This window comes from Apteryx rowi, unplaced genomic scaffold, assembly GCF_003343035.1.
Source record: "Apteryx rowi isolate R43461 unplaced genomic scaffold, aptRow1 scaffold_621, whole genome shotgun sequence".
NCBI classification, from domain to species: Eukaryota; Metazoa; Chordata; class Aves; order Apterygiformes; family Apterygidae; genus Apteryx; species Apteryx rowi.
The window spans coordinates 55,138-68,326 of record NW_020450896.1 but is presented as its reverse complement, the minus strand read 5'-3'; the positions used below and the strand labels follow the sequence as shown (position 1 = coordinate 68,326).

The 13,189-nt window shown below is 37.2% G+C and overlaps 1 protein-coding gene across 13 annotated transcripts in view; it reads left to right on the top strand.

Annotated features, from left to right (window-relative positions):
- Positions 1-1,176: 1,176 nt before the first annotated feature.
- PBRM1 (polybromo 1) overlaps positions 1,177-13,189 on the top strand; it is a 61,468-nt gene continuing 49,455 nt past the window's right edge. For 2 of the 13 annotated variants that reach the window (XR_003256368.1, XM_026083984.1), the window contains exons 1-10: positions 1,178-1,285; positions 2,334-2,465; positions 3,495-3,650; positions 4,469-4,566; positions 5,109-5,256; positions 7,651-7,794; positions 8,462-8,578; positions 9,155-9,223; positions 9,409-9,507; positions 10,685-10,770. Coding sequence is in view for 12 of the 13 variants with exons in the window: in XM_026083984.1 (XP_025939769.1) it covers positions 2,418-2,465; positions 3,495-3,650; positions 4,469-4,566; positions 5,109-5,256; positions 7,651-7,794; positions 8,462-8,578; positions 9,155-9,223; positions 9,409-9,507; positions 10,685-10,770 (965 nt within the window). In the remaining variant the exon portion in view is untranslated. Of the gene's footprint in view, positions 1,286-2,333; positions 2,466-3,494; positions 3,651-4,468; positions 4,567-5,108; positions 5,257-6,713; positions 6,795-7,650; positions 7,795-8,461; positions 8,579-9,154; positions 9,224-9,408; positions 9,508-10,684; positions 10,771-13,189 lie in introns of those variants that run through there. The other 11 variants (XM_026083982.1, XM_026083976.1, XM_026083983.1 and 8 more) reach the window with 10 other exon arrangements.

Below are 13,189 nucleotides of genomic sequence, written 5' to 3'. Positions count from 1 at the left end.
GCCGCCCCCTGTCACCTCCCCGGCCCGGCCGCCTCCGGGTTCTGCCGCGGCGCCGTGGCCCTGGGCACGGAGCCGCGCGTCCGAGCCGCCCCGCCGGGCCCCCTCGGCGCCCCCGTTCTCCCCACCGGTGCCTCCCTCTCCTCTCCCGGTGCCCCCGCCGCGGCCCCGGGCCGAGCTCGCGGCGCTGTCACTGTCGTGTCGCGGCTGTAGGGGCATAAACTGACCCGGGGCGCCGGCAAGGTGTTTTTGTTTGTCTCTTTCTTCTCTGGCCGGCGATAACGCCTCGTAAAACCGGCTGTAGTGAGCGAGGTGCAAGCAGGGATCCCCTGGTGCCTTCAGTTATGTTCTGTCTGTTCTCCGTTTCTTGTCCCAGTGTTAATAAACAGATTGATGTGCCGTGTCTCAAAGTTCTGCACCACCTTTTCACTTTTCTGGTACCTAGTTGCTGCCATCCTCCCTTTCCTAATATACAATTTGTGCAAAAATTCCAACCGTGTTTCCCTTCCTCATCTTTTTGCTGTATTTACCACTACGTGGTGAATATTTCTGCTGAAATGTGGGAGATACCAGTAATCATAAATTACTTTCCTTGCACTTATCAGCATTTTCTGGATAGTTTTTTTTTTTAACTTGGAGGCAGAAAGTTAAATGTGTGCTAGAACCTCATTGGCTTGTTTTAAGCATGTTATCTTAAATGTGTGCAAAAACTTCATTTGTTGGGGTTAGACTGGATAATGCATTCAATAATCAGTCTAGTATAGCCCTTCAGGAAAGGCAGTCTTCCAGCCATTGTGATATATATTAGTAATGGCTAAAGAGTATCTTATGGAGATGTCTGTGGTTATGTGACGTTTTTAGGTTGTCATGAGCAATTATTAAGAACAGGCTCAAGCCACTGTTTTGCAGGAGATAGCTTGTTTGTAGCAGTGGAGATTCTTGATGCAACCGGTGAAAGACTTGTGAGCTAGCCGTTACATTGCAGGAAAGAAGTCTAAACACGTGTGCTTAAGTAAACCAGAATATGTTTCTGTGCACATTAGGATTATCAGTGTTTAGAGGAGTGGAGATCTAGAGAGAAGTTCACATGCTGGAGCCTGACATTCATTATGAGCTTTATGCAAGTCTCTCACTGAGCACTCATGATATTGTCCAGATTGTGATACAAGTTTTACATCTTCCTCAGTTACTAGAGGAGAAAAGGGTTTTGGAGGCTGCCTGCAGCACGGCTCATTGCCTTGATTCTGCAAGTGTGTACTGATGTGTGTATGTGGCTGAAAACTGCAAGGTATGTGCCTGGGATAGCGAAAGTGGAGAAACCTGTGTGTGCTTCACAGGCAGGCCATGGCTGGGGCTTCCCCAATCTCCTCTAATGCGGGATGGAGTTGGACTGATGGTACATCTAGGTTCAACTGTAATTTAGAAATACTGGTTTCAGCAGTCACTCTTGGCTTTCTTCACAACCAGGAATTTGTGTTTTCTGGCCGTCTCCACATCGGCACAAGCCTGATGCTGGCCATTTGATACTGTAGTTGTCAGATAAAAGTTGTAGGCAGTGCCAAAAGCTACAGGCTAGTTGTTCCTGCTTAAGACAAATTGCCTACTAGTAAAGCACAGAGTTTCTCCATATGTGCATGTTATGAAAATGTTTAGAATAGCTGATAGGAAAACAAATAAACTCTGCTTGGTTTTGTTTACAAACAGTAGTTATATGAACTAAATAAAGGTAATCTTATTTTGCCTTAAAGTGATTCTGTACATTTTGCATGGAATTTATCAAAAAATCAGACTTAAAGACTGCTTAGAAATCAAAGGAAGTATATCTCTGATGAAACCGTATGGACAGATATTTAATGTTTCTTGCTTATGAGGATAAAAATCCATTTTGAAGACTTACGGAGGTTACATCATCACTAGAGAGACTAGTGTTTCTGGAACCTAATATTTTCTTTGATTGTTATCACTGTACTACTCCACATTCCTTAAGTTTTACTGCTGTCTGCTTTTTACTCTCAGGTCAAATATCACTTCTGTTTACTCCCTGTTCTGACTGATGAATCATTCCCTTCCAAGTGGCTGTGAAATCTGTAATATGTCTTCAGAAACATTAGAAAAATGTGTTTTTAATGTAAATGTTATAGAAATGTCTATGCAAAATTGCTTTGTATAATTTTTTAAAACTAAAATCAAATAATAATGTTATTTTCTCTTTCCTTTTTCTGTCTTTTCTCACTTTATTCTTTAACTATCTTCAATTTGTTCTTTAATATTACTCTTTAATTATCTATCTGCTCTGAACGTTCTTCAATCTTTCTTTCCTTTTTCTTGTCTTTCAGTTTTGACTGTACTAACACCATTGCTGATTTGATACTCTTAGAGTTTTACCTTCTCCCAGTATCTTAACTTGGCCATCAGACACTATGAGGAGACTGGCTTTTCGAGGTGCTGGTTGTACTCTGGTAAATCTGGTAAATTATTGATTGTTTGTGCTCCATTCTCTCCATTCCTCTGCCTTAGGCTTTTGCTTTTCTTTAGCTTAACTGTTAATTACTCCTACCTCATTCTTGTTCATCTCATTTGTGCACTTGAAATCAATTCTGTCTCTAATATAAATGCTCTAATGCAGTTACGTCATACTGCCATACCTTGTAAAATCAATCGAGTACTTCCTAGAAGAAATCCCTTGATTTGCTTGGAAAATTAACAGTGCCTGGGATAGATGAATCTATTCTGTCTTCAGGCTTTGAGACAGCTACAAATCAAGATATTTTTAAAATGCTGTCACTAGAAATTGGGAAAGAGCCAACAACTTGCTCCGTAAATCACTATTGCTGTTGGATGGCTATTCATTTGTTGCTGTTCATGTTGATAAACTAAAACCTATGACCAAAAAAGGAGGTAGTTTTTTTACTTCCTGATGATTGAGCCGTTTATCCTATACTTTAAGTGGGAGTCATGGGTCACGYGATGGTCCAGACCTTTTTTGGCGTGATTCTAAGACAAGGTATTCAGTACCAGCATGAATTTTAGTTTGTCAATTGTTCTCTCTCCCCCTTTTTTTTTTTTTTTTTCTTTTTTGGCATGACATAGCATGCTTTTCCAGCAGAACTGAGCACTAATTTCTGTACCAGTTCTCTCCTTTACAACAGGAGTTCACACTTAATTATCGTGAATGGGATGAGGAATCAAAGTGTGGATGGTTTAAGAAAGTATCTTAGTATGAACTGCTAAATATATCTTCATTGCTCTATTTGAGAACTAGTCTTTCTGACAAAGCTGTGGCCAGTGACAGTATAAAACTGTAGGACAATTTTGATTACCCTTTACCCCTGTCAATTTTCAAGAAGCTGGCTGATGTTTAGAAATTGCTTAATTAAATTGTAACATGTAACAAATGTATGTGAGCCATCCTAAAGCATTACTAGGTTAATAGCTAGCTCTCACCAGAGAGCTTGGATGCAATGCCATGAGTTCAAGAACATCTCTCTTCATTATAGAAGAAGTTGGATTCCATGGGTTCCAAGAGGCGAAGAGCCACCTCGCCTTCCAGCAGCGTCAGCGGAGGAGACTTTGACGATGGCCACCACTCCACGAATATACCAGGCCCGAGCAGAAAGAGGAGGAGACTTTCCAATCTCCCAACTGTGGATCCTGTTAGTACCTTTTTTATTATGCACAAATTTTATCTTGGGAATACTGTATCCCAATTTGGAAAGTCCTGGGTTAAAAAGGGAGTAGGCCCTTCACATTGCATGCTCAGAGGGTCCAGCACAGCCAGAGTGTATCAGATTTGCTGTGCACAGGTTGGTCATTGACACATGTGCAGTGGCTTATCATGCCTTGAATCTGTTAATGCCCTGGCTAGGCTTTGTGTAGTATCTCATTCAGCTTTGGCTTGCTGTTCTTATCTCCACAGTTTTGTCCTTCTCTTTCCCATTTTCCTTCTGCTGCCTTTGTTTCTTTTTTTGCTGATTGTTTTAGCAAGTGGAAGGAGGTTGGAGAACGAGCTGAAGTGCAGCGGTTGAGAGCTGTGGCTGAATAGCAAATGCAGAAGGAGATAAGTAGAGAAAGGCAAAGGCAGTGATTGCTGGAATGTACAATGTCTTCGTTGTGCCTTTGAGTTAGCAGTCTAATTTTAATTGATTGCAGTGCAGCAGAACCCCTGTCGTTGTTTTTGATGTCTATAACTCAGGGAGAATAGCACTGAATTAATTTACATTTGGGTGTTTTACTTAGTATTAGCATTGAAAGAAAGCTCCCTGTATTAAAAAAAAAAAAAGATAGATTCCACAGCATCTGAGCATGTCGGATATCATACTAACTTATGAGATGCACCAAGTTCTTTGCACTTCTACTTTAGAGCACATTGTATAATGGCGTCTTGACTTTCTCACTGTAAGCAGGCCTTGATTTGTTACCTCCTTACAATTTTCTTTTTATTTTTTTTAATCTTCTTGTTCTTGCATTTTAGATTGCTGTATGCCATGAACTTTACAACACAATCAGAGATTACAAAGATGAACAGGGCAGGCTCCTTTGTGAGCTTTTCATCAGGGCGCCAAAACGAAGGTAAGGCATAGTTCTTCTTAAGCCTCAAACCCAAGATTTAATGGGGGGAAAAATGGATATTGAGGACTACTTCACCATTAACGGCTGTGAAAATTTTAAACTAAATTTGCCGCAGTCTCACAACAGTGTTTGACCTGAGTATTTGATGTAATTATTCAAAGGGGCATGCCAATATTGGGGCCTGGTTTTGGTCAAAAAAAGAATTATTGAATTTATTCAAAATGTTTTATGTGACAACTACCTGAAATTTCTATCTCTTGGACTATAAAACAGTCCTTAGGAATAGTGGAATGAAATACTTAGGTCATTTCTTGGGAAGATTAGTAAGACTGGCCCTTGAGAATGCAGTAGGTAAAGTAAGAGGTTGAATTTTATCTTATACTCAGAAAATTGATAATGGTAACATGAGGTAATAATAAATGTTTTCCAATACAATGCAGTCTAGATTTTTTAGCTGTAACAAAAATGTATTGGTACACTTTTTATTTAGTCATAAACCTGTACAAAACTTGGAATAATGCCCGTTTTTGTCATAACCACAGAAATCAGCCAGATTATTATGAAGTGGTTTCTCAGCCAATTGATTTAATGAAAATCCAACAAAAGCTAAAGATGGAGGAGTATGACGATGTGAACGTGCTGACTGCTGACTTCCAGCTGCTCTTTAACAACGCAAAGGCCTACTATAAGGTGAGGAAAGTATATTTAAAGGCTAAAATTCATAGATTGTGAAAGTGATAGGTATATGTTCAAATTCTTCCTTGATTTTGTGAAAAACTTTTCTTTTTAGCTGTTATCATTAGTAAGAGAGCATTACAGCAGCACATGCTTATTGCCGTGGTTTGCACATTTTTCCATAATGTTAATCATATCTCTGTGACACGTTTTGCTTTAGTAATTTTTTTGTGGAAAAATATAAAAGAATGTAGGTGTCTTTGTGCTGTTTTCTGAAAAAGAGATAGAGAGCAAAAATAGATAAAGGAGACATACGTTGATAAAAATATTATTCTATTGTAACCTTCCTATTGAAGGAGGTAAGTTATTCTGGGTAACCTTTTGAGATAGGAAAAGATATGTTTCCTACCAAAAAGAACTTAAAAATAACAGCAAGCATACAATATGGTTGTTGAATCTTTCTCTTTCATTGGCCATTTATTACAGTGAAAAAAAGGCACAGTGACTGTCATGATCTGTGATCACTGATTGTGAGCATATGTGATTTTCATGTGTATTTCTTCAAAGGTACAAGCCTCCCATCCCTTCCCCCAAATAGGGTATGTGTTTTATTTTAGATGTTGACAATTTTTATTGGAAGGGGAAAAATAGAGCAAATTATTTTAGTGAAAGATGATGTTAAATACATAACATAATGGAATTGTATGTTGTAACTGAGATTATATAGCATGAGATTATGTAAGCAAAACTTAACTGCTAATATTTCTTTTATTATGTCTTTAGCTTTGAAGGTGATCCAAATAATTGCTTTCTGAATAACCCAACCCGTATAACTAAGTGACATTCAGAAAAGCAATGGTTATTTTGTGTGTAGGTTTGTGTATGCAGATAGCTTTTTTGGATTTATGCATTAATGGATTTACACATTCTGGTTATAATACAAAAAGCCCAAAGATCCCAGATTCATCCTGTACTCCTGAAGCTTTGCATGGCACTTGCTTGCTCCTTAATGTTGGATTTTCTCTGGTTTTTGCATGAAGGAGAAAGAATTGATGGCAGGAAAGGACGATTAGAAAGTTAAAAAATGTGTGCTGCTTTTGCCTACAGAATACTGGGTTCAGGATTATGCCTGTATCTTAAAAATCTTGCATATGGCATAGGAAATTGTAGCTATTTTTCTAGCATATAGGAATGTTATTGACATTTTCAGGAGAAATACGGAGTTAGGAGCTGAAGGTGTGATACACAAACATAACCTCATCTCTTTTCGTCTTTTACCTTACCCACGCAGTTCCAGTGACGCATTTAAAACAGGGAAGGCTGATTCATTGTCAAGGTCTTCATTGCAGCAGGTGCAATGGCAATGTTGTGCTAGAAGGGAAACCGTCAGTGTTTTAGTATTTCAGTTATTCTGGTTCAGCTCAAGTTTTGCACTTCTGAGCATCTTGCATTAATAAAGAAGGGAACAGACTAGTAGAACGGAATGCCCTTTAAGTCTTTTCCTCATACCTAATATCTGGCCTAATGTCTTGAGAATATTTGAGCATAACAAGGTAAGCTTAAAAATAGTTTTTCTATTGTTTTTTCATTTCTATCACAAGCTATGTTGTTTTTTCATTTGTATCCCCAAGTGGTGGGAAGAGTAAAGTAAGAAGAGCATAATAAACAGTAATAAGCTGACATATCTGCAGGAATACCTGAAATAGAGGTGGAGTGACAGAGGAAAGAGAAAGAAAAATATGAGTGGAAAAGCACATTGGGAATGATTTTAAGTAGTAATGTTAATAGGCACATGCTTGTCTCCTGCTACCAAGTCTGTATGTACAAAACTTAGTTTGCTATCTAATCATTCGAGCTCTTCCCAAAGGTGAACCTAGGTGTGTACCTCGGTAGCAGCATGCTGTCAAGTTCTTTGGGAATTTAGTTTAATGCTGAATTATGGAAGAATGTAAATCATTGCAATGCTGTCAGAGATATCTACACATTTATTGGCATTCTCGTCCTATAGAAATTAACTTCAAAGTGCCATGCAGTGGCAGCACTGCTGGCTTAAACCACATTTCTGGCATACTGATATTTAGTCTGTTTTAAATATCAATAGTGATATGCTGCAGCAAAATCTAGCAGTCTCTCCAGATTCATTTAACATGCTTGTCCAAGCCTCAACCCAAATGGTTTTGTTGCTGAGTTTTCCAGGAGACTTACATGCTTTGGACTGATAGTGCTTGTTTTCTAGTGCTTGTTACCATTTTTAACATCTCTTTGTTGAAGAACCAGTAGTTTCCCTGTTTTCTATTATTTATTTAATGCATTTAATATGCTTCAACTAAGAATTTATACGTTTACTTCACATAAAGGTCAGGATTTTTAAGAAGGTTTTAAAGTATAGTGCTTGATTTATTTTTGCAGCCTGATTCTCCTGAATATAAAGCTGCCTGCAAACTATGGGAGTTGTATTTGCGCACAAAAAATGAGTTTGTTCAAAAAGGAGATGCTGAGGAGGAGGAGGAAGATGAGGAAGGACATGACAATCAAGGCACAAATTCTGAACTGGTAAGTGTAGGCGTGATAGCTGTAGTTCAATGGCAGTGTATGACAGGTGACCCCAAGAGAGAGATGGGCCTCCATTTGTGAAAGGCCATTATTCTTTTCGTGGTTAAATTATGTCCCCAAAATGTTTTTTACACAAGCATTATATGTGTGTTTCATTTTTTTGTCTACCCAAAAAAAGTTACGAATTGATCTCTGATATGAGTGAAACAAATACGGTTCCGGTTCAGTTGTGATTAGTAATAAATATGTGCTTTATATCATGCCAACTTTGAGGTTTGATGCAAGGAAGCTTCACATCTAATGAGATTGTTTTCCAGTGTGGCACCCATTTGATTAATGCAGCTGTTCGTAGACTGTTTTATAAGCCGCACATGATGATAGGAAGTTTGGGGCTGTCTCAGTTTTGTGTGCAATTGGGATGCATGTTTTCAGTAATTTTGACAATTTTATCCTAGCAGTGTAATGTATATCTAGCAGTATGCAGTGTAAATCTGACACTAGATTTTTCTCATGTTCTTTACCTAAGTGCATAAGCAGTAGTTGCACGCATCTTTTATAGCTGATTTTTGCTGTCTTTGAAAAATAAATTCATTTATTTATAGTGTAAATTTAAGTACTCTGCTATGACTGTTATTAGAGCTTCTTGTGTTTTCATTTCTTCTATTAGTCATCTCCAGGTTACCTGAAGGAGATTCTTGAACAGCTTCTTGAAGCTGTAGCTGTTGCCACAAACCCATCAGGTCGCCTCATAAGTGAGCTGTTTCAGAAACTTCCTTCTAAAGTGGTGGGTATTTTAACAATATTGGTTATGTTCCAAGTTTGGAATCTGGAAATGTGTAAAACTGATGTCACTTACTGACTGTGACACCCACACTCGGGGTGTGGTTCTTCATTACAGTCTCACCAGTGGCAAACACCAGCTGTTTTTTGAACTTCCCTCCTTTCTTTGCTCTTAGCGGCTCATTTCCAGCCCTACCACTGCAGGTTGGTGCTTGCCAGTTACCTTAATTGAGGTTTTCTGACTGGGTGTGTTTTTAATCTTTTTAAACCTGGCAAATTTCGCTCTTCTGGTTTTGGGCATAGCATAACAAATTTAACAAACAAAATAAACACGATACTGTCAAGATCATCACCAGGCATTTTGCTTTTAGTCAGAATTGTTCCTTTATGTCAGTTTTTTGAGGAATTATACTTGCACATATCTGTCTTATGATCTAGTCTCCCAAGTTAAAGCCTAGTGCTATGTTTATGAATTTATGCTGTTATTCTCATTTACAATTAATCTTTAATAATAGCTCATACAGTGACTTACAAGAAATTTGCGACTGTTTATAGTAATGTGTACATTTTTGTTTTCCAGCAATATCCAGATTATTATGCAATAATAAAAGAGCCCATAGATCTTAAAACAATTGCCCAAAGGATACAGGTACTGTATGAGCATATTAATGTGTCATAGCTTTCTTTTTCTAATAAATTTATCCAGATACTTATCTGGCACATAAATATGTTCTCCTTATTCTGTATGAATTCTGTTTGCCTTTCACTATTGATTTCATTCTCACGCTGTCTGCAGTTTACCACTCAAAGCCATTCTGCTTTTCTGTTGTACAGAATGGAACTTACAAAAGCATTCATGCAATGGCCAAGGATATAGATCTTCTAGCAAAGAATGCCAAAACCTACAATGAACCTGGATCACAAGTATTCAAGGTTGGTTTCAGTTGTTTGTAGCTAAATAAGCGTTCAGATTTTCTTTACTACTTTATATGCTGGTAGATCACTGAATGAGTTTTTAGTATAAGGTCCTGAAGACTTTCTTTTTATATTTAATAAATAGCAATTAGTGGCTCTTCCTTTTTTTTTTTTATATTCCTTTTAGTAATATTGGGGTATATGTAAGATTTTTTCCTTGAGGTACATGATTTTTTCCAATTAAATTTCATCTCATAGGATATGAGTTATATAACTCTTTTTGAGGAATGGAGGATCCCTTGTGATTAAAGTTGAAATGAGTGAAGCTACAGGTTCAAATGATAGCATTAGTAGTCAACTGTCATCGCTTTCCAGATTGCAGGATCTGTTTGTGGCTTTCATCCACATCCACTGACTTGAAAGCTGGAGTCATGCTTTCTTTACGTAGTTTTTGAAGATCCTCTTCCTTATAGCCATATTTTTGTAACCAAAATGCACCTCCACTCTTTTTCATTCTCAGTTAGTTAACCAGCATTTTGGATGCAAGCGATCACATTGCTGTTTTCGTGTCCTCTGGAAATAAGAGAATCTCAGTGGTGAATAATTCCTTTGTGTACTTGGTTTTTACAGGCTTTGTAGTGAGAGACCTTGTGCATATGTAACATTTTTCTGTCAGTGGTTCTTGGACTTTTCCAGCTGTCTGGAGTGTAGTTTCAGTTCCTGGCAACATTGCTCATCCTTGTAACCTCACTCAAAACTCGTAATCTCTATTTTGTGAGCTGTTACTCTGAGTATCAAAGCCACTGGTCTAGAAGACGAGACAGTATTGTAAAGCTTGGTGATGGTAGTAACGTTTTCCTTGAAGAGATAAAGCGACTCATCTGCCCGTTTAGTTCAAAGTGGTATTTAAGTATGTTTGTAAATCGTAGGGTTTTTTTTTTTTAAAGGATATGACAAAAAATAAGCTCGAAGCTACTCAACTTTTCTATTCAGTTTTTATAACCACTCTAGGTCTATTATCAAGGCAGACTTTGTTCTTTGTGTCATTTCTCATGCAAAACTGTTTTTTATCTAGAATGTAAAAAAAAAAAAAAAAAAACCTCTCATTTTTTTTCTTGATTTTTTGAGTATATTTACCTAACTATAAAATTCTTCATTTTCAACTTTAAACAAAAAAATTTCTTTTAATTAACAGGATGCAAATGCGATTAAAAAAATATTTAATATGAAAAAGGCTGAAATTGAACACAGTGAGTTGGCCAAGTCAAGTCTCCGAATCAGGTACTGCAAATAGAGCTGTGCTTAGAATCTCGTGTAAAAATCTCTATAGACATTCCCTAAATTTTGCTATGGAGAATCTACTGGGAAATAATTGCTTGGAAATTTTTTATTATGGTTTTAAAAGTTATAAACCAGAGAAAGAGGTGTTAGAAGGATACTTTTTCTGAAATACTTTTGTGGTGAAATATTTGTGATATATTTGATGGTGAAAATAGCGTGTCAGTGGATCTTTTATAACTTAAGCTATGACCAACTTTCACTACATGTGTTTATAAGTAAGAACAGAAAAGTCATAATGAGGAACAAGGTGCTTTGTTTTGCTTCGCTTTACAAAAAATATTGAGTATTGTTGAACCTTGTTAGGAGCTGTAAGACCTAGCGTGTATTTCTTTGGTGAGTTTACAGCTAATTAGCTAGGGGCAGAAACAAGGAACAAGGCCACAGGCAGCAGATGTTTAGAAGGAAGTTCGTGTTATATAAACTCTTGTTTGAAAATCAATTTCTAGCTATGGAAAGAGACAGAAGACACTAAAGATTTGGACTTGTAAATAAGTGAAGCATGGATTTGGTCTTGAACAGGAGGGTATAAAACACTATTGATCATTGTATTTGTTTCATGGAATGACTTCATTTGGGAAACAGCATTTTCTTCCTGTCAAAATCCATACTGTGTAGGGAAGCGATGCAGTCATTTTAGAGATATTTCTTATTTGAGATACAAAGGGATTTATTCTTGTATAAACTCTTACTTATGAGTAATACTCAAAAGGAGGTTTAAATATTATTTGCCAGAATGATCCCTGTCATTAAAAAAAAAAAAAAAAAAGTGACCTTTTCCAAGTCTTCACCAAGTCACCAAGGAGTTACAAGCTCTTTTGCAGTGGCATYTGATATAGAAAGATAAATCCTGTTCATCTCCAGCAAAGGTTTGTATGACACAACTGAGAGTACTGGCATTTCTTTATTTTACTGTAAGGCAGTTTAAAAATTATGTCTGAAAAATGTTTTAGATGGTGTTGGTATTAAAAGTAATACCTAAGATTATTATAAGTGTAAGAGGTGAAAGTTACCTCCTTGATTTTTACTATTTGGTGCTTTGACACATTCAAAGTATGCAGTTGTTCCTCTTTGTTTCATTTGTTTAATGCCAGTTTGCTTCCCATGTTTGGGTGAATCATTCTCACAGCTATAGTGTTGAGAAAAACACTTTACAAAACAGGAAAATGTAAAAGCAGAAATACTGTTAAGGAGTAATTCTTGATGCGTCTTCTAATAATTTTCCTTCTTAAAAGTATGTGTAGTGCCAGAAGCCCTTGATTCTAGAAACACCTCATAAACGTGTGTAATTGCTTTGAAGTAACAAGAATTACATATGGGTACAAGGGTTTTCTATGCGAGGTGATTTTTCTTATTACATTGGGCACTGATGAAGTTGAGGACATCGCAAGCATGTCTCATGCCTAGTCTGGAGATTTGTAACTATTATTCTTCAAAATAAAGTTGTTTGACTAAAAAGGGATGACAGGTAAATCACACTGATATTTGTTAGTTGAATTCCTCTCTTGTACTGCCAACCCATCTCCACTTCTCAGCTACTTCATTCTAGATGTTCTCCTATGTTCTTAATAGATCTACAAGGCCAGAAGTGGCCTTAATGACAGAATAAGTTGACAGCTCCTGTCTTTGTTTCTGTAACTTGGCAAAAATATTTGTTGTGCCTGAGGCAGGCTACAATAATGTTGAGCTGTTTGTTTTTAATGCAAAAAAATCTGGAAGAGAGAAAAGCCTACTAAAACCAAACTTTTCACCTGCTGTTCTGAAGCATTTTACTGGTTGCTTTTTTAGTGAGCCGTAATTCAATTTTTTTTTCCTGCTTAATCCACATCACAGAATCATTAGTTTTGATTTCAGTTCATAACTACTTAATTGTCTCAACAGGGAGTCTGCTTTACCTATTGCTGATTTTGGTAAAATACCTCCATAAGTTCATTTGAAGTTCACTTAACTGTATTTGTCGTCTGAATATGCATCTGTTTTTCTTTGTCGTTGATGGATCAGGCTCAAATTCGTTACAGCGCTGCTAACCTAAGTCCTACAACCATGTTGCCTCAGTGTCAAAAATAATCTTACTCGTCATGTTGCAAAGTTCTTTGTATGCTTTGTCATGCTAAATTTCTCTTTGCCAGTGCATTTAACTGTCCTCCCTTAAATAAGGTGACCAAAATAAAGTTCCTTGACAGTATGCACTGTCAAGCAACTTGACAGTGATTTTGTGAAGTACTGATAAAACACGATTGGATCTGTATGATTAACTGTCCGGATGCTAAGAAACACTTTGTTGGCTGCTTTCACTGCTATTGTATGCTGAACTGTATGTGTAGCTATTAATTCCCTCAATCTACATGTTACTTTTCTCTGA